Genomic DNA, 26,748 nt, shown 5'->3' with positions numbered 1-26,748 from the left:
ATTCATTAAATTGAGATACAAACCTGAAATTTCAACAGCCTCTTCTACAATTGTGCTCTCCTGGCTGGGTTCTGGATCAGGGAGTGAATTTGGGATTTCCCCTGATATATGTGATTCACCTCCAGTGACCAATGGAGGTGGAGTTATGTCATTGTCTAAATTGTCACCCAAGAGAGAGGATGATTGGGTAGTGCCAGGCAACGTGACTGATAGCTTATTATGGCTTTGAATCTTAGCTGTTGTCATTGTAGTGAACACTTGGTCTTGTATTTGGTTGTATTGTGTTGCTGTATTCTTGCGATTTTCTAATCTGCTGGCGCTTTCGAAAGCTCGTTGAGGATTTGGAGAAGGTGTTGATTTTTGAACAGTAACACCTTCAGTAATGTTTATTCTGTCAACGAAACGACTCTCGGGAGGTTGGCTCGCAGAGTGCAATGTGGTTTCAGTTGTTTTTATAATGTCATTGTCTTCTGGAATACTTTCCACTAAATTGGGATTTGATACTTCATAGTCTGGAGTCTCTTCACTTAGGTCTTCATAAATGCTGCCAGCTGGTGACGGGGTTACTCGGACATCTGTCTCTGGAGTTTGTACAATTTTTTCACCACTTGTTGAAGCTTGTTCATCTGTTGGGTCAATTGTAGCTAGATCCACTGAGGAAGACACAGGCTCTGTAGTTAAATCATCAAACTGACCTGCAGGTAGAGGATTGGTTGGTGATACATCTTCAGAGGAGACATTTTTGTCAGGACGATGGGTGAGAGAAATTTCTGGATGCACTTGTTCTAATGATTCTCTGGAAGGTGTCAGGTTTTGTTGTGGATCAACTGTTGTGACAGATTTTACCAAAATACTTTCCTCTGAAGTGTTTGATCCAGAAAGGACGTCTGGAATGAGTTCTGTTGGTATTGTTGCCGCCACGTCTTTGTATTTGCCAGAGGTCTCTCCAGTACCTAATATACTGGTAAATCCTGGTGTGCTTGTTATGTAAAGTGACTCTGTTGAATAATCCTCGGTCAAAACACTATCGGTAACTGGAAAGCCGGATGTTTCTTGATACAAATGTGAACTTGATGTTGGACTAGTCAAATCTGCATTGTATACACTTAGTACTGTGACACCTGATCCTTCTTCCTCTGCTGAAGTAATATGACTCGATTCTGTTGAGACAGAAGCTTCTTGGTTCTCCGAAGAGCTTGAACTTTGACTAGCGGTATCTGGCACACCTGTAGTCGAGTTTACATTTTCAACAAAGTTTAATTGTTCAGTAATATCTATAATAGTAGCGCCTGATTTAGTTACAGGGCGTGACATTGGTGATGGAGTATTGTTTGATTGCAATGCAAGTGATTCAGTTATTTCATGTAGGCTTTGTTCACTTTCAGATGATTGTGGCGTTGTTACAAATTCAACATCGGGATAGGCTGTTGCTTCGGTATCTGCCGTTTTAGGTGAATTTGTACTATCAACTGTTACTGTAATTGCGGAAGCATTTGTGCCATTTGAGACGTCATCAGCAGAACCCTCCAATATTGCAGGATATAATAATGTGAATAGCTTTTTAACAGTAGCAGATGCCCGTGTTGGACGCTCTGTGACATTAACGTATCCAGGTGATTGAATCTTTGTAATACCAGTGAAGGAAGTGACAGTTGGCTTATCAGTGCTGTAGACACTTGAAGCGGCACTTGTTCCATATATTTCAGCCTCCCCACTACCAAGGTCAGCGAACAAATCTAGATGTGATATCGTTTCAGTCTTCACCGTTGGAACTGTCGACATATCATTATCCAAGGTGTTAGTAACATCAAACGCCAGAGTGGGAGCTGATTTCACCGAAGTGTCGAGTGAAGACCAAGTGCTTGAGGATTTTATACCTTTGTCTGTGGCAGCGCCAGTAACAGTTACAGGCTTCTTGGTGCTGAACAGTGAAGAAATCGATGATGTTAGTCTTTTATCAGATGATGTCCTTACGGAGGATGAATCTATCACTTCTGTGGGTTCAGTGCTGAACACTTTTACTCCTTCAGTGCCTTCGCCTGTCCTTGACAATTCTTGATGGATTACTTGACTGGTTGTTTTTACAGCTGTGGACACCGGTGTATGTGGTGTGACAGTATCTGAATGTACTGAGATTTGTGAGGACACACTGGATGTTTCAACCACAACACTTGTAGCTGTGATGGCTCTGGGTGAGGAAGTGGAGAATGTATCTAAGTCAACACCATCCATCCTCTTAGGAACTGGTGCCGTATGAGTATTAAGTGATAAAAGTGAATGTGATGGCGTGACATCATAAAATATGTTGTTATTTGGTTTGGTTGAGTCGGTTATAATAGTTGTGATGGCTTGTGATGGCAATGATTTAATGTATTCCTGTGTTCCTGACCCCTCTGGTTCATCTGTCACCTCCATTTGTGGCATCATTGTAAATGGAGAGACACCTCCCGCCTCTTCTGTCTTAACAGTTGGGTAAAATGGAGAAGATGAGATTATGGAAATTGCATCAGCATCTATTATGATATCAGCACTCGTGGTGACCTCAGGAGTCGGACTTTCTTCTCCTAAGGCATGCGTAACTGGGGAGAACTGTTCATATTCATTCTTTGGATCATCAGTAAGTACAATTATTTTACTGTTTGATGTTTGAGATACATGTTGTACTACAGTGGATGTCTGCTCTTTTAAATCAGCCTTGGTGTCACCACTGGGCGTGCTGATGACTACCAGTTGTTCTGAAGGAATTTGGGTTGGCAAAGATGTGATTTCACCCTGTTTATATTCACTGCTTGAGTCAACGATGCTAGGGTCCTTTGTATTGTAAATATCACCCGAACCATCAACTGTGAGAGTGGGCAAAGTTGCAAAAGATGACATTGTTGTGTCCTCGGCTGACGGAAATGTATCAGTGCCAGTGTTAGTAAATGGAGAAATTGTAATCTCTTGGCTATTGAGAGTTTTTGCATCCTGAGTCATTTCCACATATTGCGAGGAAGATTTCTCATCTGTGGTTGGAGCAACTGAAAAAGATGTTACAGTTTCAACGGTTCCCTCTCCATATGTAAGGTTCATAATCAAAGATGGCTTGGCAGTGAACATTTGTGTGGTCTGGTCACCAGAACTTTCATCTACTGTCGACATCCTATTGGGCATTGATACATTGGGGACAGGTGTGACAACTGATTGGACAGATGGCATCACTTTTGTAGTTTTGAAGATTGGATTAACTGTGCTGAAAAGAGAAGTCGCTGTTACAGGAAACTGTTTTGTACCGGAGAGAGAAGAAGCTGAGATTTCATCAGATTTAGATTCTCCAGTTGCTGATGTCTCAGGTATGGAAAAGGCGGTAATTGATATTGGTGCTATTGGTTTGGATGTTGTTGAGAAGTCAAAAAAGTCACTACCTGAACTTTCATCCTCAGTTTTTGAATCATCAAAGACACCACTTCCTTGCTCAGTTAAGTAAAGCTCATTGCTAGTTGTATGTGGATATTTGGTTGATGGCACAAATCCGGGTATGGACTGTCTGCTTGGCTGAGTTGATGACTCGTATGTTTGATCTATTTCTGCTTCATCGGTTGTTTCAATGGATAGTTCCCTACCTGATCCATCTGAACTTGTCTCTAAATCATCCTCTTCAGGTGAAATCCCAGACATCTCCATGTCATCAAAAGTTGAAATTTCTTTCGAGGGATATTTAGAGGGACTGGGAATTAACATGGGTTTAGTCTCTTCAAATATATAGGAACTTGATGAAACCGTAAAAATGCTGTCACCAGAACTTTCTTCCTCAACTGTGACTGATGGTGTGATGGTCGTTTTCGAATGGGTTGCTTGTTGAATAGATGATTCTTCTGGTTTTTGTGGATTAATTACACTGGTGACAGCGGATATACCATCTCCTGAATTTCCAACAGCTTCTGGTCCTACTGATATAGTGAATGTACTTTGAACTTCAATTGGAGTCACTGACACGGTTTTCTTAGTACTGAACAGAGAGGACACTGTTGTGACTTGAGGTTTTAAAACAGCACTTGTTTGAGTTTGAACTGTTGTCCTATCTACAGAGAGAACAGAAGTCTTAGAGTTAGCTATTGTTGAATCAGATGTGGTTGAATGTGCTGGTATTTCTGTACTGAAAATTGGCAAGATGGTTGCCAATGTTTTCTCTGCAATTGTCGTAGAATATTTAGGGTTTTGATTAATAAGTTCTGTTTCCTCGATAATTTCAATGGAAGGCTTTAGGGAAATTGGAAATTTAGTAGATGTCTCCTGCGAGGTGCCAATAACGACAGCTGAGTGGCTATGTTCCACTGTGTTGTCTGTAGTTGGCAATAAAGAAACAGTAGAAGACTCCTCTGTTAAAAATTGAGTTGTTTCTCCATTCAAACTATTCTGTTCAGTAAGAATGATTGTTGAGCCCCCATCAAATTCATTTATGATTGGAAGTGCTGAAGTGCTTTCTTGTTTTTGAGTCGGCAAGATGGTCGAAGGTATTTCAACAGGTGCTTTACTATTGGTTGCTAGTATTGCAGATTGGCTGATGCGATCAGTCTTAGGGGCTGTACCAGTAGAGCTTTCTACTTGATCAGGAGTGTGCATATCTGACTCTTGTGTTTGTTTCTCAGATCCTGTGAATGAAGACGTCCTTTCAGTGTTGGAGACAGAAGATGATGTTGGTGTAAATAGGTCTTGGATTTGATCACCAGACCCTTCAAGTTGATCGAGGTTTGGTTTTGTCTCAGTTGTGAACAGTATTGCATCATTCCTAAGTCTTACAGGAGATGCTGAAGTGTGTTTATCAGAAATTGGAAGGGAAGATGTTACTGATACCTTTGGGACTGGAGTGTTTTGAGTAATCATTGCTGGTGTCCCTGTACTGAACATTGATGAAGTACTTGCTGTTGTTGACTCCTTCATCAGTTCATCAACATCGTCTCCAGAATTCTCAAAATCTGTCGTGGTGTCATCAGATGACACAGTTAGAATTGTTTTTCCAGTACTAAATAAGGATGATACAGCAGTAACAGATTTCTCTGAAATGTCAATGGTTCCATCACTCTGGGATGCAGTCACTGTGGGTGTTTCTGTGCTCAAAATAGAGGAAGCTATAGGTGTTGTGACTTTAAGGTCTGCTTTCAGATTTTCACTGCTGTCTCCAGAACTGTCCAAGTCTGATGTGATCGTTGATGATATTGTTGTTTTATGGCTTTCTGTTGTTTTAATTAAAAAAATTCTATTGGTGAAAGGCTGATGTTCCCAAAGTGGCAATTTTGTAGGAGATGGAGTTTTCTGGGGCAGCTTAGTAAGTTCTTCGCCTGAGCGCTCTTCCTCCATTTCTTGAAAAGTTAATATCGTCTGTGGTGGCAATGGTGAGTTTAAATTCTTACTTACATGTGAATTGGATTCAGAAGATGTTTCATGTGTTGCTGTAACTGCTGGGGTGTCAGTGCTAAACATTGAAGAGTAAGTTGTTGCAGAAATGAATAACTCTTCAGTCTGATCATTGGGAATTTTAGAACTGTCAATAGCAGTGTCTGATAGTTTTGTTTCAAGTGTCATACTTGATCCCAGTGTCAATGTAGATGACATAATCAAAGGTTCTGATGTTGCTGTCTTTGAGAAAGTATTTGTTTCATTTCGCTGTAATGTTGTCATTACTGCTGTATCGGTGATAAACCTCGAAACTACATTTTTTTCAACTGCCTCAGAAGATTCCTCAATGTTGTTTCCGGAACCCTCTATGCTTGTGACTGCAAAAAATGATGAACTTCCAGGTTGAATGGTTGAGCCACTGAAAGAAGGAACAGACCCAACTGTGCTCAAAATGTCATCATCCTTTGAAAAAGTACCTGTACCTTCATTTGAAGTAGTACTGACAAATGATGGTTCTATTGTCAATGAAATGGACTTAGTGCTCAGACCGATCTCAGTATTTGTATCTGTAACAGAAGGTCCTTTTGGTGTCTCAGTACTGGACAGAGAGGAAGCAGTGATGGAAAATTCCTGAATGTCAGTGGTTTGCGCACCTGAACCATCTAGTTCCCCTTGTCCCAGAATTGAGATTTTATCCGTAGTGAACGAAGACATTGGATTTGTTTTCATAGTACTACGAAACGATGAAACAGCAGGACCTGAGGTCTTTGGAATTTTGTCTGTGACATCTTTATGTGATATTTTCGCAGCTGGTGTCTCAGTGCTAACCATTGAGGAGACCGTTGTTGTGATTTCTCTAGTAACTTCATAAAGAAGGTCTCCAGAACCTTCTGTTTCCTTCTCCGTTCCAGGTACTATAGTTGTTCTATCTAATGATGGTAAAGACTCAACTAGCACACTGCTCATAATTCCATCATCTACATCTGTAAAATATTCTGTTTCTGGAGTAATGCCTGGTTCAGTGACTGATGGGGTTTTCTCAGTGCTCACAACTTCAACCAGAATATCTGGAAGGGCCATTACACTTGTGGAAGTCTCTACAAGTGGCTCTTCAGTGATGTAGAGAGTAGATTCAGAATTGGGAGAATATGAATGTTGGTGAATGTCTTGGGTCTGATCACCTGAACCATCTTGACCTAATGGGGTCACAACAGAACCTTCTTCAGTCCTAGATGGACCTGATGATGATTGGATTACAAAATCCTCTTGAGTTGTTTTTTCATTACTGTAAAGGAATGAACCAGTAGTGACAGCTTTGTCTAAACTGTCTTTTATCATATGCTCGTGTGACTCTGCTGGTGTTGTACTAAAGATTGAAGAAATGGAAGTTGGTATGGTTTTAGTGTTTTCATTTAAAAACTCAGGGCCATCTCCAGAATTCTCCGTATGTGTAGTAGAAGCCAATGATCCCAATACATCCTCTGTGTTTTGCCCACGGATGGTTGATAATGGGTTAGTTACATCAGAGATGTCAGAAACTGATGGTTGTCTTGTAACTGATGTCATATCCGGTTCATTTTTTTCTGTCATTTCAAGTGATCCTTGGGATTGAGTGATATATGAAGGTAAACCTGTGTTAATTGTATTTTTATCCTCAACAGGCAGTTCTGTTGTTTTTTCTGTGCTAAACAATGATGAAAAAGTAGGAGATACTGGCAGTTTTGCGGTCATCTCAGTCATTTGTTCACCTGAGTTGTATTTCTCTGTTTTTGAGAGAGCTGAATTAATTTCAGTTGTAAGTGATACGCTCTCAGTCTGGCTTGTTCCATGTGATGTTGTCACTGTCGGTGTATCAGTGTTAAACATTGAAGAAAGAGAAGTTGTAATTATTTTTGACTCTTCACTGTGAGCGTCAGAGCCATCTCCAGAACTCTCTGAGATAGTATAGAAGGATGCCATGGAACTTTCCATCGTTGGTCCACTGACAGTTGACACTGAATTTGTTGCATCAGGTGGAAGTGATGAGGAAATAGTTGCCACAATGAACGAATCATCTCCAGAACCTTCTGTAAAAGTGTTACCGACCGGTAATAATTCAGTTTCAGGTATCGTACTTGAGCCGATCACAGATGGAATGGACTCTGTGCTCACATTTTCCTCTTCAATATCATGGGCACTTTGAGCACTTGTGGTCATAAAAGAGGTTGCATCTGTTGTTAATTTCACATAATTAGTCTTAGCCATGTTCGATGATGGTTGAATTTCAAGAGACCCGTTAGTTGATGTTGTCATGGCTGATGTCTCAGTCCTAAAGAATAAAGAAGCTGGAGGTGTTGTGATTTTTGAGTCTCCGGAATTCTTTATTTTTGTTGAAGTGGAAAATGTTGGGGTTTCAGGTTGGAAAGTAGCTTCACTGAATGAAGGAATAGACTCAACTGTCACAGTCTCACTAGATTTAGCTTTAATATCAGTAATTGTAGACAATACTAGAGAAGAAACATTAGGAGACACTGAGCTTGTGCTCATTTCATGTGAAGTCAGAGATAGTGAAGGCTCTTCTTTAACTGATGACGTTTCTGATTCATCGCTTTCTGCTGTTTGAAATAAAGTTATCTCTGGATATTCAGTAGTGTTTTTTGATGTATGGTTACTAACAGTGTATTTTTGTTCAAGTGGCATATCTGTAGGATTCCTTGGACTGTTAAATGATGTAGCTAAAGATCCAGTGACCGCAGTTATTTGTTCACTACTTGTCTTTGTTGAAGTTGTCTCTAGTGGTAGGGATGAATCCTCAGTTTGACTTGTTTTTATGACGTGGGTGTTAATGCTAATTATTGAGATGGGAGTGGTTGTTGAAATGAATGATTCTCCAGTAAGGTCTATGGCCCTGTCTCCAGAACCTTCTGTAAATGTATTCAATATTGATAACGATTGTGCTTCAGCTCTTAAACTTGAAAGAATCTTAATCTCTGGGGCCGATGACATTTCTTTAGGGTATTCCGCAGTAAATAGTTTTGTACTGTAGAGAGTAGGACTCGCATCCAAAGAAGAAGACTCAATGATCGTGTCTTCAGTTAGGTCACCTGAACCATCTTGAACTTCATTTTGGGCTGTGTTCTGTTCCGTTGAAGTGTCGGTGCTGTAAATAGAAAATGTACTTGATGGTGGACTAAGTGTAGAAGATAAAACTGATGTCAGTTTTATGTCAGAAGAAATAGTTGCTGCCCCTTGAATTATAGATGGTTTTGATGTCCCTTCTGTAAAGCTGCTCTGCGTGCTTGTTGTTTTCCCATCAGCTTTTTCAGATGAGGGAGTGTACACTGTCTTTAGAGAAGCTTGAGAGGATTCTTTAGCAGTGTTTGTGGCAGATGTGCTTTTTGTTTCTTGTGTGTCATCAGCTCTGTTTGGGTCTGTGTGAAAATCTGTTGTAAAAAGGGATGGATTCTCAGTTTTTTCTGTCAGAGACACTTGTGAGTCACCCTTCATAGTTGTGGGAGCAACCCATGACTCACTGCCTTCTACTTGCCCAGATGTCGTTATGGAATTGGAGGTTACCATATCTTCCGGGGAATTTTGGATGTCCTTGATAATTTTTGTCCTATTTGCCTCAAATCGCGATACAGGTGAAAGCAAATTAGCAGAAGTAGCTGACACATCCCACTTCGCAGCACTAGCCTTTTGTGTGGTTTGAAATGACGTTGTTTCACTCACAGTTGTAATTGGAGCAGATGGTTTATCTTCTTCATTTTCAGAAAAAATAAGAGGAGGTTCTGTTTGAACAACTGGGATAATATTAAGATCAGAGTCAACTGGGTGGAGTGTTTCTGTGATTAAAAAATGGTCTTCTGCTGATTTGGTGAAACTATCAACAGGAATATTAGGCCATTCATTATCAACTGTAGTGGTAGTTATTTTGTCACTTTCTTTGAAAGTTTTTGTATTTGTCACAATCTGGGTACCCTTGCTTTCTCTGTCCCCAGGACTCAGTGGATCAAGTGGTATCTCATGTTTCCCATTTATAAAGCTAACAGTATGTGTGGCATTTACTGTGGCATGTAACAATTCTGACTGTTCACTTTGTAGAATGGGCTTGTCATGTACTATGGAATCAGTGGGACGTTGAGGCGGGACAGTTGACTGAGAGTTTTGTGACTGCAGAACCTGGTCAACTGCAAAAAAGAGAAAGAAAAGGGTCAAGTATAAAATGTAATCATATCCCATCAATAAGACAATAAATTCTGTGATATTTTGCAATAAATCATAAAAAAAATAGAAAGACGTTGCCTGACACTCTAACTTTTTCCCACAAATGAGTGGAAATGGTTCCTGAAAAAGATTAGTGGTTGCGACGAAAGAACACCTGTACCACCTGTTTAAAGTCAAGTTCGGCCTGGGAACACTTGGTGAACCACATGACTAATGCATATTAAAGACCAGATACACCCATGCGCGCAAGCACACACCAACTCAAACAACACACACACACACACACACACACACTCAGTCACTCGTTTTGTGGCTTTACTAAAGGAAAGGTGTCATACTCTCAAATTGGTGGCCTGATCTGTCCCTCTACATATTTGTGTAGCAAATGAAAGCAAACCATGTCCATCAAATTCAAGCTTCTTGCTAGAATATAAAAATCGCCAATTGCTGTCACTTTTAAAAATATTTTGAAATTGCATGCATTTTGATTTCTTAACCAGATATCACTCAATTTGTTGCATATATTTATGAAATTCACTGGAAATTAGCATGTTTCAGCATCATTAAAAGTGATAGATGTCTAGTTGGACTGAGCTGAGAGCAATCGTTTGATTGCCTAGATTGCGGTAGAAATTGTATGGGGGAAAAAGTATAAAACATAACCAAACAAACGTGCAAAACCAAAACAGTTCAACACATCTACGTTAACTATTACACGCATTTGCAGTCAGTATGCTCCCTGAGAAGAAAACCACAAATTGAATGTGGCTCGTGACAAAAATATGTTAAACACGCCTTTAGTATTGGACCAAATGTCAAACATTTAACCACAACAAGTACTGTTTTTACTGAAAACAAAGAACGGACAAACAAATTCAGGGATTCGTCACTGTTCTAAGAGATTTAAAAAATCCATGATGGACAAAACCATTTGTACAATTGTTGTATTGATGTAAAATGCTTTGCCCTCTCCAAGTTTGCGACAGACCAAATGTTTGAGTTGTCATGGCTCTAACACATAATAAACTAAAGACTATTGATGTAAGCAAGATATTTTACATTTACAACTCTGCTCTCCTCCAACACATCACACGTGTACGAATCGAGTAAAAACCTTATTTTGTTCTGTTACTATGCGACCAGGCAAGACATACATTCTACTATGCCATTTTTCCAAAAAGTTTCCCCCAAATCCCAAGAGAGCACCATGTGTGTGTCATCTGAGCCTCATGACATGATGTTGAAGTAAAAGTAGCTTTAATCGCCCACTTAGCTCACGTGGCTTCCAGCTGTTCTGGCAACGAGCGGAGACTTCTCCTTTGAGATGACATCACGAAAATAAGGGAATCTGCACTTACTTTTGAACAACAGACACCTACTGTAAAATCTGTTCATCACGTGTTCTCACAAGGAAAGAAATTGTACATACTTTACAGACATGTTGCATTGACACCTACTAGTCTATACAGACAGACTCTGTTTAAACACAGACATACATCAATAGAAAACCTACGACTAGTGTTCCATTAAACAGAGCAAAGGAAAGAAACTGCACTACAGTTTCCCAGGAAGTCAAATAAGTCATAAATCACAGACGAAAGACTTTTCTCACTCAGAAGTCCATTGCGCCATGGATGAAGTCGTTGTGGAACTGTTTGTAACTGACATGGATCTTGAATAAAATGTGGAGAAAAGATGCACCTGCTGTTTACAAGATGTTCTCAATAAAAGGAAACAGCTGAAATCTTGTATCTTAGATTAGTTTTCTTGGAAAAGAGAATGGTAGTTTTATAGTATTTGACGACGCAGACTCCATTAATAAAGAAAAGCACACATCTGACAAACATCTATGTTCATTAATCTTTACAGGTAGTACATAAATCCTAGGCTAAAGGTGTCAAACTCTAGGACCAGGGGTCAGAGACGTCCTATTACATTTTTGTGTATGTGTCGCGAGAGTAAATCATATGGATTGATGTAATTTTCCCCTCTAAAATGAAGTCTATGAAAATGTATTTATTTTTCAATTAAATATCAAGAACTAAATAAATCAAAGAATTTAGTGATCAGGAGGATTGATGCAAATATGATGAAATCGCAAATACTTGAAACCTTCTTTAGCTGCTCACAAGGCCTTATGTTATTGTCTATGCCAACATTGTGAGTACGTTCACCCTCCTGAAAACTGCTCATGGCAGCTTACTTTGATGCCTTAAGGGTTATGAACTCTAACACTTTAGATACACAAGTTCAGACCCATTTGTAAATACTCAATTAAAAATTCAAATTCAAAAATATTGTCGTGTTGTTGCCTTCCGATGTGACAGAGGTGCGTTCCGCGAGTGAACAGATCCAGACAACCAAAGATTCTCGTTTGCAAACTTAAGTTGTAACCATAGTTCTGTGGGTGAATTGTTCTGAAAATGAATATTGAATAGTCGGGGGTCCACTGTATTTGCTATTTCACCCTCTATTTATTGAAATCAATAAATAAGCATTTCTATTTAAAAATATTTAAAACAGAAAATGTTAAAAATAACAGTAGATTAAAACACCAATATTTAGTGCTATGAATAAATGTATATATAAGTATATATTTGACGTGTACTCAAACAGATACAAGAGAAGTTTCTTTTTTGGTTTTCTTAAATTTAAAATTGAAATAAATTTTAAAATAAGAGAATATTTGGAAAAAAAGAGGATTTAGACATTTTCTGGCAAAAATAATTCTAAACTATTCATCGACTTTAAAAATAGCCAGTTTATTCTATTGTGATTTCACAAATGAGCAGCCATAGAAGAAGAACGTAATGACAAGTTGCCCACGACAAAAGATCAGTTTGACACCCCTGTGTCCTAGGCTAAATGTCTTGTTGGTAAGTCTTACCTGATGTGTTCTGCTTCTGCATGACTGTGGTCTCTTTGAGAGATGCCTCCGTTGTTTCAGGAGCGACGGTGCTTCTTCTGTTCACAGTTGAAATTACTGGAGCATTCGTAGTGAAGAACTCCGCATCAATGTCTGTGGTTGTATCAATCTGCATGAGGTTGTCATCACTTAGTTCCGACACTTGACTGGTGGACTCGTCAAAAACACGTGTCGACACATCATCTGATGTTGCTTGTTCGATGAGAATAGGAGCACCTGTTCCTGATTCAAACAGGCTTTCTTCTGGTGTTAAGGCATCATGTAGAAGGACTTTGTTCTGCGTGGTTGTTTGTGGTTGTGAATGGTCCGGGGTGTTGATGTCCACCTCCGTCCCAAGCTTGGTGTTGTACATAAATGTAGTGCTTGTGGGAATGGCTGTAGTAGCAGGGGTGTCTGTCACATCTGTTCTGAGCAAAAAGTCCTGTGATGACTTTGTGGGTGGCAGTCCCTCCACAAGTAAATCTGTCTCCATCTCATCAGTGTCACCCTCGTAGAATGGGAATTTTGGTGTTGGTTCAGTTGGTGTAAAACTGAAAAGTTCATCATTTGTCACATTAGTTAATTCTGTTTGTATGAGAGCACTATTGTTTGTGAGATTAGATTTCACTATGGACTCTTCTGTTTCCCCACCGGCAAACATTGGCTCTCTGCTAGGAGAGGCATCTTGTAGTACTGTTTCAGATTCTATAGTGTTGATCTGAATTACTGAATGATCGTCTAGCTCTTCCATTACTTTGGACACTGGCGCTGTTCTCTCAGTACTTCCTGCTTGAATGCGAATTGTGTCACCACGATAGGGTATAGATTCGAAGTATGTTACATTCTCATGTACAAAGTCATCAAAGTCAAGGTCTACTGGTGTCAGATCATCAATGTCTTCATGGTCGTCTATAATGGTTGGTGCCACTGTGGTGAATAAATCCTCTTCTTTACCTGCTGGAGTGGGTCGTGGTGGAATCATACTAGTTGAAAACATTGATGGCGCATTAGAAAGAAAGATTGAGTCTGTTTCAGCCTCTGTCCAAGTTTCAGAAATTTGGCTTTGAGTGACCACACCATTCTCAAGGGAAGGAATGGTAGAGGAACTGAAGGTTGTGGTCGTGATGTTGGCTGCTGTTAGGTCCACAAAAGAGGTTTGGTTGAACATCAGTTTCCAACCTGAAAAATTAATAAGTTAAAATATTAGACAACCAACCTTTTATTAACTTTACATTGGAGGCATTTAAAAATACATATATTAAATGACATCTCTTCATATTTAATGTAACAAACCACTGTGCTGCCCATGTGTTATTAAGTCCTTTCTTAACAAAACGTAAACAAAAAGTCTTATAAAAAGGCGCAGTGTTTAAATAGTTTTAGTAAACCAACAAAAATAAAATGCAATTCAGTGCGATGGGAGAGAGCTAGGAGAGGTTTATCCGCCATAGCGTTTTCAGCAATAGCATCAGATGTGGTTAATGTGGGGATAAATGTTTATACTTTATATTCTTTTTGTTTTTGTAGCACTGTTTAACCTGGTGGGTGGGCAGGAAATGACTGCTGGATTGCCAGGTCTCCTGTAAAACCTAAAAACTAAAGATTCATAGTTGTTGTGGAACACTGGCTATAGTTTAGGATATTGCACATGCAAAAAAGAGGTATTCAACTAAGTAATTTTGAAATGAGGCAACTACAGACACATAAAATGGTTATATATCCTCAGAACCTATCAATGCACACTCAATAAACATGTAATAATTGTTGAGATTAGTACTTCGACAGACAGGGCTCCAGATAGAGATCCTATTTTACTCCTACATTTGGGACAGAGCAAATAAATTATCAATCTAATTGTGCATGGCGGCCCGTGGGCGAGTGCTTAGCGCGTTAGCCTCACAGTTCTGGGGTTGAAGGTTTGATCACTGTGGGTCTTCACTGTGTGGAGTTTGCATGTTCTCCCTGGGCTAGCGTGGGTTTTCTCTGAGTACTCCGGTTTCATGATAATGTCAATATTTAGCTGGCAAATGAATTTACTTTGTATCCCACTAAAACTCCCTGTTTACGACCCAAAGTCAGGGACCAGTTAGTGTGCCGCAAAAAAATAAATAAAGGAAGTTTAGGAAACCTAGTGTATACAGAGTTTAGAGAATAATTTGTCTTGCGACATATGGTTGCAGAGCCAGGAAATGATGCAGTGGGTCCCGCCAAACAAGGGCAATTGAAAAGCACTCAGATGGGGGCGTGAATACAAATGGCTGAGAGAAGCGACACGAAACACACAGCAGGGAGGAGCGGCTGCGCTGTTTGTGTGCCCTCTGAACCCCATGAAGACTTATCACCGCGAGAGTCAGGCTTCCTCAGAGCACTAAAGGGCCAGGCAGGGGACGGCTTATCTGCCCAAGCTCCCATTTGTAAAGATGGAAAGGCTGGGTCAAGGGTCACCGAGGATGACTGAATTTAGAAGTCCAGCGGTAGCTTTGTCCATTATCCATTTGTCTGCTCTGATAAGTACAAGTGAGAATGATGGAGTGAAAAAGTCTGACAGCGGAAATGAAGGGAGAAAGGCAAAAAAGGCAGAAAGATAGTGAGCCTAAAAGGGCTGACAGGTGAGGGATTCTGCTGATTCTCTAAAAGGAATCTATCATCAGTCGTTGGCTTTGCCCCAGGGATGCTGATTAGTTAAGAATTGTCCTAGTCTGCTAACTTCCAGTGAACCACGACGTGTTACTCCTGTTGAGATGTATTGGCAAAGTCTCTTCCCGCGGCACAACAATGACCTTATTCGTACGCGTACGTGAATCTTTTCAATGGGTTGAGACCTGAGATCAATTGATGTCAACATTGAATTGAACTAACTCTTTTCTGACAAGTATGTTCTGCCAAGAGACACTTGAACAGTGATTGAGTAGTACTTGAATTAGTACTACTCCTTGGTATTTTTCATTTTCAAATTAATTGACATTTTGGACGAATAAAAGAAAAACAGGAAGGGCAGTAAATTTAGTCTTTTTTTGTATTTAATTGTATTTACTTTACAAGTCAGTGAATACTCTTTGTAATTTGTAATCACTTTTTTCGATAAGATATTTAGAATTATTATTATTATTTATTATATATATATGTATATATATATATATATATATATATATATATATATATATATATATATATATATATATATATATATATATATATATTTATTTATATATATATATAGTTGGGGACAACTTTATTTTAGCAAAAAACACACATGATTTTCTTCCAGGGCCACATAAAATGATGTGGCAGGTTGGATTTTGCCCTGGGTCCCTATGTTTCACACTGGCCTGAAGGAGTAGAAAGAGACATTCAAACGTTCCAGCAAAACTGGCAATTAAACCTGTCATTAAATTGGTCCGTGTGACCAATAATTTTTAGGTAAACAGTTTGTCACAAGTACACCTCCCCTCGGTTAATTTTTGAAGCAATGGAAATGGATTCCGTGGATTAAGACAGTGAAGTCAACTGGACTCTGCATTTTCAGAAAGTTAAATCGAGGATATAAAAAATGTTAGATCAAAAATATTGTTAATTAATGATGACGTTACTGAAAATGAGTTTGCCGAACCTGACAAAACGATTACAAGTGGAGTGAACGTTTTTTTTAACCTTAAAAGGGAACATGGAGGGTTAAAGGGGAAAGGGTGTGGAATAAATACCAGATGAGATCATCGTCTGGACAGTTTTACAAAAACGTCTGCGCTTTCAAAACTGGTTTCCAATGTAGCCAAATATGAACACATGCTGCTGTAAACAACATCTCACACAGGTAACGCCATGTTCCATGTCACTCATCAACATGACGGTCTCACCTTTAAAACAGTAAGCGCCGAGCTGAGTCATCGGTTCTGGGAATCCACTTTGGTTCCTGTACCGATACAAAGTCCGAACCCCCAGAAGGCCTCCCCCGCACTGGATTTTGGGTACAGCAACAGGATATCGTGCACTGCCGTCCGAAAGCCAGCCATAGTCACACCTGTCGAGACCTCGCCGCCAAGCAGCGTGAAGCTGGCCGGGTGTAGCCAGTTCGCCATCCCTTCTCTTACATTCTTGCTTTGCTTCCTCAAAAGTCATTTTTTGGGACACGGGAGCGTAAAATACCTCACCTGGAATAAAGTTAACAAATTGCAACATAAGTTAGTCCGTCACAGACCATAGTCTTTACAACTTTTACATTCCGGCGCATGTTAGAAATTAACAAAGCGACACTTTAACTGCCTTTGGTGGTGATAGACGTCCAATCCATTTCATAGGGAGGGTCTAGTAGCAATATATAAATCGAACCAGCTGAATTGTAGTAAATTAATTTTCTTTACATTTTTTTTTACTGGAATTTCAGTCAATTTTAAAGGTTAGGATCTATGTGTACAAATTCGTGTTTGTTTTGGAGATTTCATGTATGAGTTTTCCTTCATAGATAAATCAGTCACTATAAACATATTAATACTAGATCACGTTTACAGAAAATAAAATAAATTGTGCGTCTCCTTCCCTGCTGTCGGGTTGGCTTTTCTTTTCTGGCTAACACCACCATGTGTTCGCACTGATGACATTCCAAATGAGTGTATTCGCACTGCTAAATAATCCTCACATTACATGCCCCAATTGGATATGAGAGTCGAACAATAGAAATGCCAACAAGATGAAGAACTGAAAGGTGACCTGGCTTTTCCTCAAAGATTTAAACAGTCATTAAAAGGCTGTGTTGAGAGCCGAATTAAACTTGTCAGCAGTAAGAGTCTGGAACACGAGTGATAAGAAAAACACTGAGGAAAGATTAGCAGAAACAACTCCAGACTTTTCCGACACCATTATCACATTTCTTTTTCATTGACGTAGAACTTAGGAGAGTAAATGTTTTTTTTTCAGTGTGTTTTTAGGTAAGCTTTATTTTTTTTTATTGTGTCTCACCATTAAGTCTGTCCACATAACAGTATACATCATATGTGTCTGTAGGTTTCCTGGTTCCATATGTCCTGACACCAGGTTTAGTCTGTAGATTTCCGTAACACCCCTTTCTGGGCCTTATGATTGGATATCTATTTGTGAACACAAGATGCAAGATTCATTATACATCTGAATTGTGGAAAAATACAAAGAAATATAATGGTTTACTAGACATATTTGAATTGCAACACACCTCACTGTCTGGTCAGCAATCCAGCCAGCATCACACTGATCAAAACCATCTTCATAAGCTGCTTTCAGTTGGTCGGATGTCGCGATGGTCGCGCCGATGTTGTGGCAAGCTTCGACAGCATTCTCATAGTCTAATGAGTACCTGTTGCTGTTGGCACGGTAGTGGAAGACAACCCCTACATGGAAAAACAAAATAATTCTATATTTGTATTCAGAAACCAGTGCAAACCAGAAGTACACATGCTTATTTTTTTTTGAATCTCAAGATGATGTTTAATGTGTGAAACATGGTGAAAGAAAAATTAAATGATTTTGACTACCTTCACCATAGAAAAGAACAAAACACGCCTAAAAGGAAAAAAGTTGCCAATGAATCAGTGATTGTTCACCACCACATATTCTAATGACACAATAATCCCACCCTTGTTTTCTAAATCCCCCTAAAATGAGTTGCAGCTTTAAGTAAAAACACATTGCAGATAATGATCATACGCCAAATACACTAAATCTTTAAGGCCTACTTGTTTTGTTCAAATGTCATCTATCTTTCATGTATAACTTATAAGTACTATGTATCCTATCTTGTTTAATCATCCTTGTTGTTTTTTTTTTTATATTTTTATACTATAAATATGTTTTGAAATTCTTCAATGTTATTAAAAACTGAATTTCTTAAGTTAAAATGACCAAATGTCGAAGCAAATTATGATTGGATGTAAATTTTAGTTAAAGTTTAGTCATTGCGGAGAAAAGTGAAAAGTTACCGAAGGTTAAAAAATGGCAGAACTTAACATTTCTAGCCAATCAATTTCAATTGAATTTTGAAGTTTTGATGGAAAACAAAACAAAACAAGACAAAATTTATCAGTGAAACTTGACATTTTAGGCGAACTAGACAAAATAACAAATGGCCACGCTTTTCTTTTTTAATATATCGAGAGGGTTGACAAACCTACCATTTCAAATTTTATTGATACAAGTTGCCATGATTAATAGAAATGTGTATTTTTTTTACCGTGTAATCTTCTTACCTTCAACATTGAGGTTAACTGTATCTCGGGTGTCCTCAATGCCGTACATGACTTCACAGCGATACGTGCCCGCATCACTAGCGCGCAGCTTGACCATCGTCAAGGAGGCATCCCCCACATCTTCAGGGTGACTGGGCACCGATACCCGGTTCCTGTAGCTGGAGCCAATCTTGATGACTCCCTTCTGTGCCACTAACACAGTTGATTCCACATCACCCTTTATTTTGGTCCATTTAATTCGTAAGTAGTCTATAGAAGAAAGGACGGTGGCGTTCGGTTTGACTGGTGAGGAAGTTGGAATGGTGGAGAAGAAACAGGGAAGGTTGACCATCCCGGAGAGGGACCCAGTGACTGGCTTGATTATTGACAATGTGTTGGCGACTGGAAGGGAGAATTCAACAAAAGGGATTAATGCACATTCATTAAATTATGATTATACTGTGCCATAGCTCTAAAGGAGCCACATGTTAGAATTGCACTTCCAATACTGTATTTGACACTCTAAATTGCCCCGAAATATGAGTGTGGGCGTGAATGGTTGTTTGTCTCCTTGTGCCCTGCGATTGGCTGGCCACAAATTCAGGGTGTCCCCCGCCTCTGGCCTGAAGTCAGTTAGGATACGTTCCAGCACCCCCCGTGACCCTCGTGAGGATAAAGCGGTTCAGAAAATGACAATGATGATGACGTTGGAAGACTGTTGCTGGTATTCATAATATTTTTGTTATGTTGCTGCATGTGCGTGCCACCTCGTGGTGTAGAGGTTCACTCGCCAGACTTTGGTGCGGGCAAGCGCGGGCTCGATTTCCGCTGGTGGCAGTATGATTGGGAGTGCGGATGGTCGTTTGTCTCTCTGTGTGCCCTACGGCTGACTGGCGACAAGTTTAGGGTGTAGTCTGCCTTTCGCCCGAAGACAGGCTGGGTTAGGCTCCAGCAACCCCCGCAACCCTTCCGAGGATAGGCAGTATGGAAGATGAATGAATGAATGAATGATGCATGTGCACATAATCATTACTAACATAAGTATATAGTTTGTTAGCCTCTGTCATTTATGATTGAAAATAATGACATGATAACGCAGCTTCATTCTCTACTGCAAAGTGCTTATCTCAAAGATGATGTGCGTGTCAATATTTTGAACTTGGTTGCAGTGCACCTTTTGGGCGTTAATCTTGCATATGGCTTTTTTATTACACTGAATGTAGAACTGCACCATGAAGAGTACGCAGGCTGTACAAGTCTATCTTCAAGAGGCTTGTGATATTTGAGCGTACCACCCAAGTGATGATGTACTTACGCCCAACTCATTTGACAGAGCATGAGAAAACCACCCAAACGGTTCAGTAACATCATGGGTCTGAAAATTACCTTTGGAAAATCACGCCTCATCTTTTGAATTATGCCCAACTGAATGTAGACTATACCACACGCTTGAGTGATGTGCCTAAATGGGACTAAACCTTCACGTTTTTACGAGTGGATGATTTTGCTCCGATTGGAAATTTGAATAGCAAGTGTGTGTTCAAGTATTTTTTCCATCATGTTTTCGGTTTCTTCCCACTAAAATGTTAAGTCAAGGGCAATATACCATGATTTACTATGTATGAGCTGAATAATTACCTTTTTTAAATCAAGGCTTTGTTCTGAACTAGACAGGGTGACTGTTTTTTGTTCCTGCTGACTGATTCTCAGTCTACTTCCGAGTTAGGAGGCACAGCAGAAATCAGACCAAACATAACATGGGAACAAGCTGAATCACGCTTACTCATTTGGAGAGGATTGAGGGAATTCACTTTTTTGTCCCTTGAGGGGTTGTGATTGGAGGTAAGGAGTGTTGGGGGGGCTCATTGCTCAAGAATAATGTAGGGAATGCTCTGGAAACAGCGGTGGGACTACCTTCCAGGCATGAGTGTGTGGGTTTTAACACAGGGCCTTATTAGGATGAGAGGTGAAACCAGCTGTTATTTCCAGACTGGGAATGGACTCTAATTGTAAGGTGTCCCTCTGTCCTCTGAGACAGACAGAGACCAGGGGCCAAGAAACCAGCCAATGGGGCAAATGTCTAAGACACATTATCATCTTGAGAAAGATCACAGAGGTTGGGTTTGAAGGAGTCTAATTTGATGTCAAGTGGTTTGAAACAGCAACATTAATAATTATTGAATAATTCATTTTCTGAACCGCTTATCCTCACGAAGGGTCACGGAGGGTGCTGGAGCCTATCCCAGCTGACTTCGGGCCGAAGGCGGGGGACACCCTAAATCGGTGGCCAGCCAATCGCAGGGCACAAGGAGGGTGTTCACACTCACAATCATGCCAAGGTGCAATTTTGAGTGTCCAATCAGCCTACCTACCATGCATGTTTTTGGAATGTGGGAGAAAACTGCATAAATATATATATATATATATATATATATATATATATATATATATATATATATATATATATATATATATATATATATATATATATATATATATATATATATATATATATACATATATATATATATAAGCGGCCCGGCAGCTTGAGTGGTTAGCACGTCAGTCCTAGGTTCAAATCCAGTTCGCTCCACCTGTGTGGAGTTTGTACATTCTCCCCTGGGCCTGCGTGGGTTTTCTTGGGGTACTCTGGTTTCCTCCCACATTCCAAAAATATCTAATAAAAACTATTATATATATATATATATATTCAAAAATTTATGGTGGTAGCTCTACTTTTTCTGCCATTGAGGCTGCTAGGCATGCAGTCCATTTTTATTGGGATGGGCTGGTAGCAGTTAGTCAATCAATCATTCCTACCCCTGGCAGTAAAAATGGATTGGATGTCTACTGCCATTATTCGTGGTTCAATTGGTAAAATGTAGTCTATGTTTAGACCGACAACGCAAAGTATTTATTTATTTACAAATTCCCTCACTCCATGGGGCAAATTGAACCCCTTAGAATACCAGTTTTGCCCATAACTAGTTTAAAAAAAATGACAGGGAACCATATGCTGTAAGCCATCGTTGGCTACACATCACTCAGTTGAATTTGACCTTGTCGGAAAATATGCGAGAGAAAAAGGACAGTGTGGGAAATGAGCATTTAGGAAGCTCATTCTGAACCTACCGCTTGCAGTGGCAACTTCACAGAGAAAATATAACCACAGGATCTGCTTTATATTTAACATCTGTTGACAGAAAGACATAAACGAACATTTAGAAACAGAAGCATTTTATTCTAGCTTTTGGTGGGTCATAACATGTTATTTTCATTCATGATCACGAACAGTCTTCTTGCATATGTATAGAGCTATGAGTTATTTCCCATTTCCTCCGATTTAAGGATGGGAGCACTAACATAAAAAAAGACTAGTACTTTTTTAAAATATGTTATAAGGAATCGACCAGGGCCTTTTGGCAATCACATTCCCAGATGATGACTCAAGGTCAAGCCTACAATTAGCCTTCTTTTTTGGAATAAATAGTTCAATCTAGTAAATTATCAGATGTCTCCTTTGCTCAACAAATAGTGACACAACTCCATAACCATAACCTTTCCCAAAAGGAACGATAACATGTATAGTGTTTTTTTGAGGGGAAAAAGTGTTTTAGAACTGTAATTTGAGTGTAAAGCAGTACTTGTGTCTGGATTCTAGCGGAACTGATTCAAGGGGATAGTGTATGAGTTATAAACTGTCATCATTGGAACAACTGAGGAAAAAGTGGAAGCCAGACTGAATTTGTGTGGTGAGGAGGGCAACGGTTTTTGCCCTGCCCAGTTGCTCTGAACATACAAAAAAAGAATGAGTGCTGACTTTCCAGCTCTACTTTAATGAAGATCTTAACATTATAGTGGTATGTACTGTATCGAAATGTTGACTTGCATTTATCTATCTTCACCCCCAAACACGCATACCTTCTATTGCTATATATTGTATAATGTTTTAAAATTCCCATTCCTAAATAAAGTTCAAAATGGTAAGACAAAGGTATTGCAACCTTGAAACATCAATGTTTCTGTTGTATCGAAAGTTTAGTAATCTTAAACAGTTTGTGTCATAATTAGGGGCGTGTTATAGATAACAATAAATAAGTTCACCATCCATTCATTTTGCGACCAACATTACGACCAAAACTGTGAAATGTAGCTCATTGTGTTGCATGGCTGGTAACTCATTCATTCATGCATTCATTCATTCATTCATTCTTCTTCCATACCACATGTCCTCTTAATGGTTTCAATTATTTGACTTCATAATGATTTGAAAGGATGAATATGCATTAATAGATTTTCACAGTCAATACAGGCTTCAGAGTGAGACTATAATTGCAATTTTGGCAGCAATAAAAACAAGTTTGACACCACTGCATAAAGACTTCTTGTGGGGTCAAACTGCACACGGATATCCCCCAATACTCCCACCCTGCACACATACACATGCACACTCTCATTCATACTGTTTCAACACAAGTGGCACTGAAATGATCAGTCTAATTTTGCTACATATCAATTGATAAAATGACAGGGGAAAAATGATATGTAAAAACCCTGATATGTTTCTGCTTTATATATGGGTTAAAAAAAAATTCAATTTCCGTTCATCTTTTCCTTACAAAAGTGGTGCCGGAGCCTAACCCAGATAACTGTCAGCAGTTGCCGGCACGAGGAGATGGACAACCACAATCTAAATTGTCCCAAGGTATGAGTTTGAGCATAATTAATTTGTCTTATTGTACCCTTCAATTAGCTTGCCACCAATAGGCTGGTCTCCATAGTTGGCTGGGATAGGCTCCAGCACCCCCAGGGTCCCTTTTAAGGATTAGTGGTTCTGAAAATGAATGAAAATGATATAAACATATAATAATAATAATAATTGCTGGTATAATAGTTTTTATTGCCAAAAATTTCATGTGTCAGCTTTTAAATCGTGCTCAGCTGTGACCACTGTCCCTGGTGTATACCTAATAATTAGTGAAGAATAAATCATGATCATTAAATATCAACAAGCAATAATATTACTCTAAACGCGTCTGCCTCTGTCCTTGAGCATGAGTTTATAGGAGGACATAACAGCATCATTGTCAATTACTTTTAATGATTTCCCCACGAGTTGAGAACCCCTATTTTGCTTATAATTTGTTTCAACACACAATGAAACAAATGTACGCGTCCGTGCAGTGTCATAAAAATATTTATTTTGTCCTTTTTGTTTAAAAATACTTACCTTGAAGATGTCTATTCCATAAAATGGCCAAATATCCGCTTAAATCCAGTAAATCCTAGTGCGTAATGTGCGTGCGTGAACGCGATACAAACGCGGCCGCTCGGGATTTTCTCTTTCCACTCCGAGATTGGTCGCGTTTGTGGACGGAGAGACAGCAAGCCTGCAAGCCTTGAACTGACTGACTTTTGTCCGAAGCACGCTGTTATGTCCTTGGTTCGAGAGAGGAGGGGCAGGAAAGTGCACGTTGAAAAGTGAATGAGAGCATTTAGGGAGGGAGGGGGTCACTTCATTTGGCTATGGGCCCCATCATGGGCCAATCAGTCTCTATTTTTCCAGGTAACACGTGTGTCTGCCTCTCAAACCAGGACACCACTTTTATGGGTTCTACGTAAAACAAACGGGACATTGTTGCCAGAACTGGAGGACATTTTCTGTTGCCTTCTCCCTTGGGAAATTTATGAACAAGCACCACAAAGACAAAAAAAGAGAAAATTATGCATTTGTGGCGCGAGTGGTTAGCGGGTCGGCCTCACAGCTATGGGGTGCTGGGTTCAAATCCAGGTCATGTCCATCTGTGTGGAGTTTGCATGTTCTCGCCGGGCCTGTGTGGGTTTCCTCCGGGTACTCCGGTTTCCTCCTACATCCCAAAAACATGTATGGTAGGCTGATTGGACACTCTAAATTGCCCCTAGGTATGGCTGTGAGTGTGCATGGTTGTCTGTCTCCTTGTGCCCTACAATTGGCTGGGCACCGATTCAGGGTGTCCCCCACCTCTGGCCGGGAGTCAGCTGGGATAGGCTCCAGCACCCCCTGTGACCCTTGTGAGGATAAAGTGGTTCCGAAAATGAATTAATAAATAGTTATTAATGTTGCTGTTTCAAACCACTCTAAGTTTTAGAATTTTTTGCATTTATATGAAAATTTATACAACTGTAATAAAACAATTGTGAAATTAACTTAAAAATGAGCATCATTTGAAACACCCTAAATAACTATTCATATTTATATACTTATTACTTTTATTATTATTATTAATAATAATATTATTATTATTGGCAGCCCGGCAGACGAGTGTTTAGTGTGTCGGCCTCACAGTTCTGGGTGCTGGGTTCAAATCCAGGTCGGTCAACCTGTGTTAAGTTTGCATGTTCTCCCCGGGCCTGTGTGGGTTTTGTCTAGGTATTCTGGTTTCCTGCCACATTTCAAAAACATGCAATGTAGTCTGGTTGGATAATCTAAATTGCCCATAGGTATGAGTGGTTGTTTTTTCTCCTCGTGCCCTGTGATTGGCTGGCCACCAATTCAGGGTATCCCCGCTTCATGTTTGAAGTCAGCTGGGATAGGCTCCGGCACCCCCCACGACCCTAAAGAGGATCAAATGGTTCAGAAAATGAATGAATGACTCATTGCCAGCATTTGATGTTGGTATATGTCTAGTTAGTTCAAACCAGGGAGACTGTGAATGCTGTTTCATTGTGTTAATTCCCACTGACGGCAATGGACGTCCAATCCATTTGCACACCACGGGAGGTCCGACAGTGACTACTTGCTTCCAACCTCTCCCAGTCAAAATGGATTGGACGCACATCACCATCAATGGCAGGCAGCATATGGCTTAAAACAAACCAGAACGAGGCCTAGAAATACAAATGGTGTAGTCGTTGCTAGGTTGTTTAGGAAGCAAATTCAAGCAGTTTACATTAAATACGTAAGCGGCATGTCCGCGCGCCACTTGCTCATGGGTGCATAATGGAAACAAGGTGGTAGTCATGTCTCTGGTGCAAGTTGAGTCACAACACCTTGTTGTTGCCAGCAGCAGTTCTGTCAATCCCAAAAGGTGAGACTGGGCTTCTCCTTAGATTTATCAGGTGCATTATAAAAACTAAAGAGTCATCAGAAGTTGTAATTTCAAGTCAACAACTTGACTTTTCAAGTCTTGATAGAAAAGTCAAAATACCCTTACGTACAGGAGTTTGAACTCATGCATTCATTCATCTTCTGTACCGCGCAAAGGTTGCAGGGGTTGCCGGAGCAGGCAGACTTCACCCTAGACTGGTCGTCAGTCAGCCATAGAGCACACAGAGAGACAAACGAGCATTTGCACTCACAATCATACCACCAGAAGCGGGAATCGAGCCCATGCCCGCCCGTATTGGAGTCAGGCGAGTGAACCACCACACCATCAGGCGGCAAGTTTGAAATCCATATTTTAAATAAACAAGACTTAAGCTTGAGTAAATAAATAAGTTACTCCTAGCAGGAATCGAACTCACGCCGTCGCCATGGCAGCAGAGCATGTTGATAACTCTGTGTGTGAAGCTAAGGTTATCATCATTGAAATTATTATTTAAAGTTGTTTTCTCAGAACTTGTGCAAGCATATGGTCCATATTTTAATTCATGTATTCAAGTTTAAAATATTAACTAAATAAAATGGGTTATAAATAACAAAATAACACAACTCGATGGTGCAGTGGTTCTTCGGCCTGGCATTGGTTTGGGAAGTCTGGGTTCGATTCCCACTCGGTGGCGGTGTGCTTGTGAGCATGAGTGGTTGTTCATTTCACTGTGCCCTGCGGTTGGCTGGGAAACCAAATTGGGGTGTCCCCGACCTGGTGCCCAAAGTTGGCTGGGTTAGGCTCCAGGACCCCCCTCAACCCTTGATGGGATAAGCGACTCAGAAAATGAGTGAATAGTTTTTATCGTATGAATGAACATAAGAACATAGAAATCAAGAATTTGAGTTCTGTCTACTTGAAATCTTAGCCTACTGCATTCTTGCAAAGGAATGAATGAATATAATAATGAGGGAGAAAAGATGCTTTTTCTTGGCAGAAACCT

General features: G+C 39.9%; 1 protein-coding gene across 1 annotated transcript in view; it reads right to left on the bottom strand.

Moving 5' to 3' along the window:
- The window catches only part of vcana (versican a), a 29,783-nt gene extending 5,725 nt beyond the window's left edge, over nt 1-24,058 (bottom strand). The window contains exons 1-8 of the mRNA XM_077601209.1: nt 23,909-24,058; nt 21,811-21,871; nt 18,700-19,080; nt 17,670-17,844; nt 17,441-17,568; nt 16,342-16,635; nt 12,470-13,666; nt 24-9,545 (exon numbers count right to left, since the gene is read on the bottom strand). Of these exons, the coding sequence (XP_077457335.1) occupies nt 24-9,545; nt 12,470-13,666; nt 16,342-16,635; nt 17,441-17,568; nt 17,670-17,844; nt 18,700-19,080; nt 21,811-21,871 (11,758 nt within the window). The 5' untranslated portion in view covers nt 23,909-24,058. The remainder of the gene's footprint in view (nt 1-23; nt 9,546-12,469; nt 13,667-16,341; nt 16,636-17,440; nt 17,569-17,669; nt 17,845-18,699; nt 19,081-21,810; nt 21,872-23,908) is intronic.
- Between the last annotated feature and the right edge of the window lie 2,690 nt (nt 24,059-26,748).

This window comes from Stigmatopora argus, chromosome 5 (assembly GCF_051989625.1).
Source record: "Stigmatopora argus isolate UIUO_Sarg chromosome 5, RoL_Sarg_1.0, whole genome shotgun sequence".
Lineage (NCBI taxonomy): Eukaryota > Metazoa > Chordata > Actinopteri > Syngnathiformes > Syngnathidae > Stigmatopora > Stigmatopora argus.
This window is presented reverse-complemented; position numbering and strand designations above follow the sequence as displayed.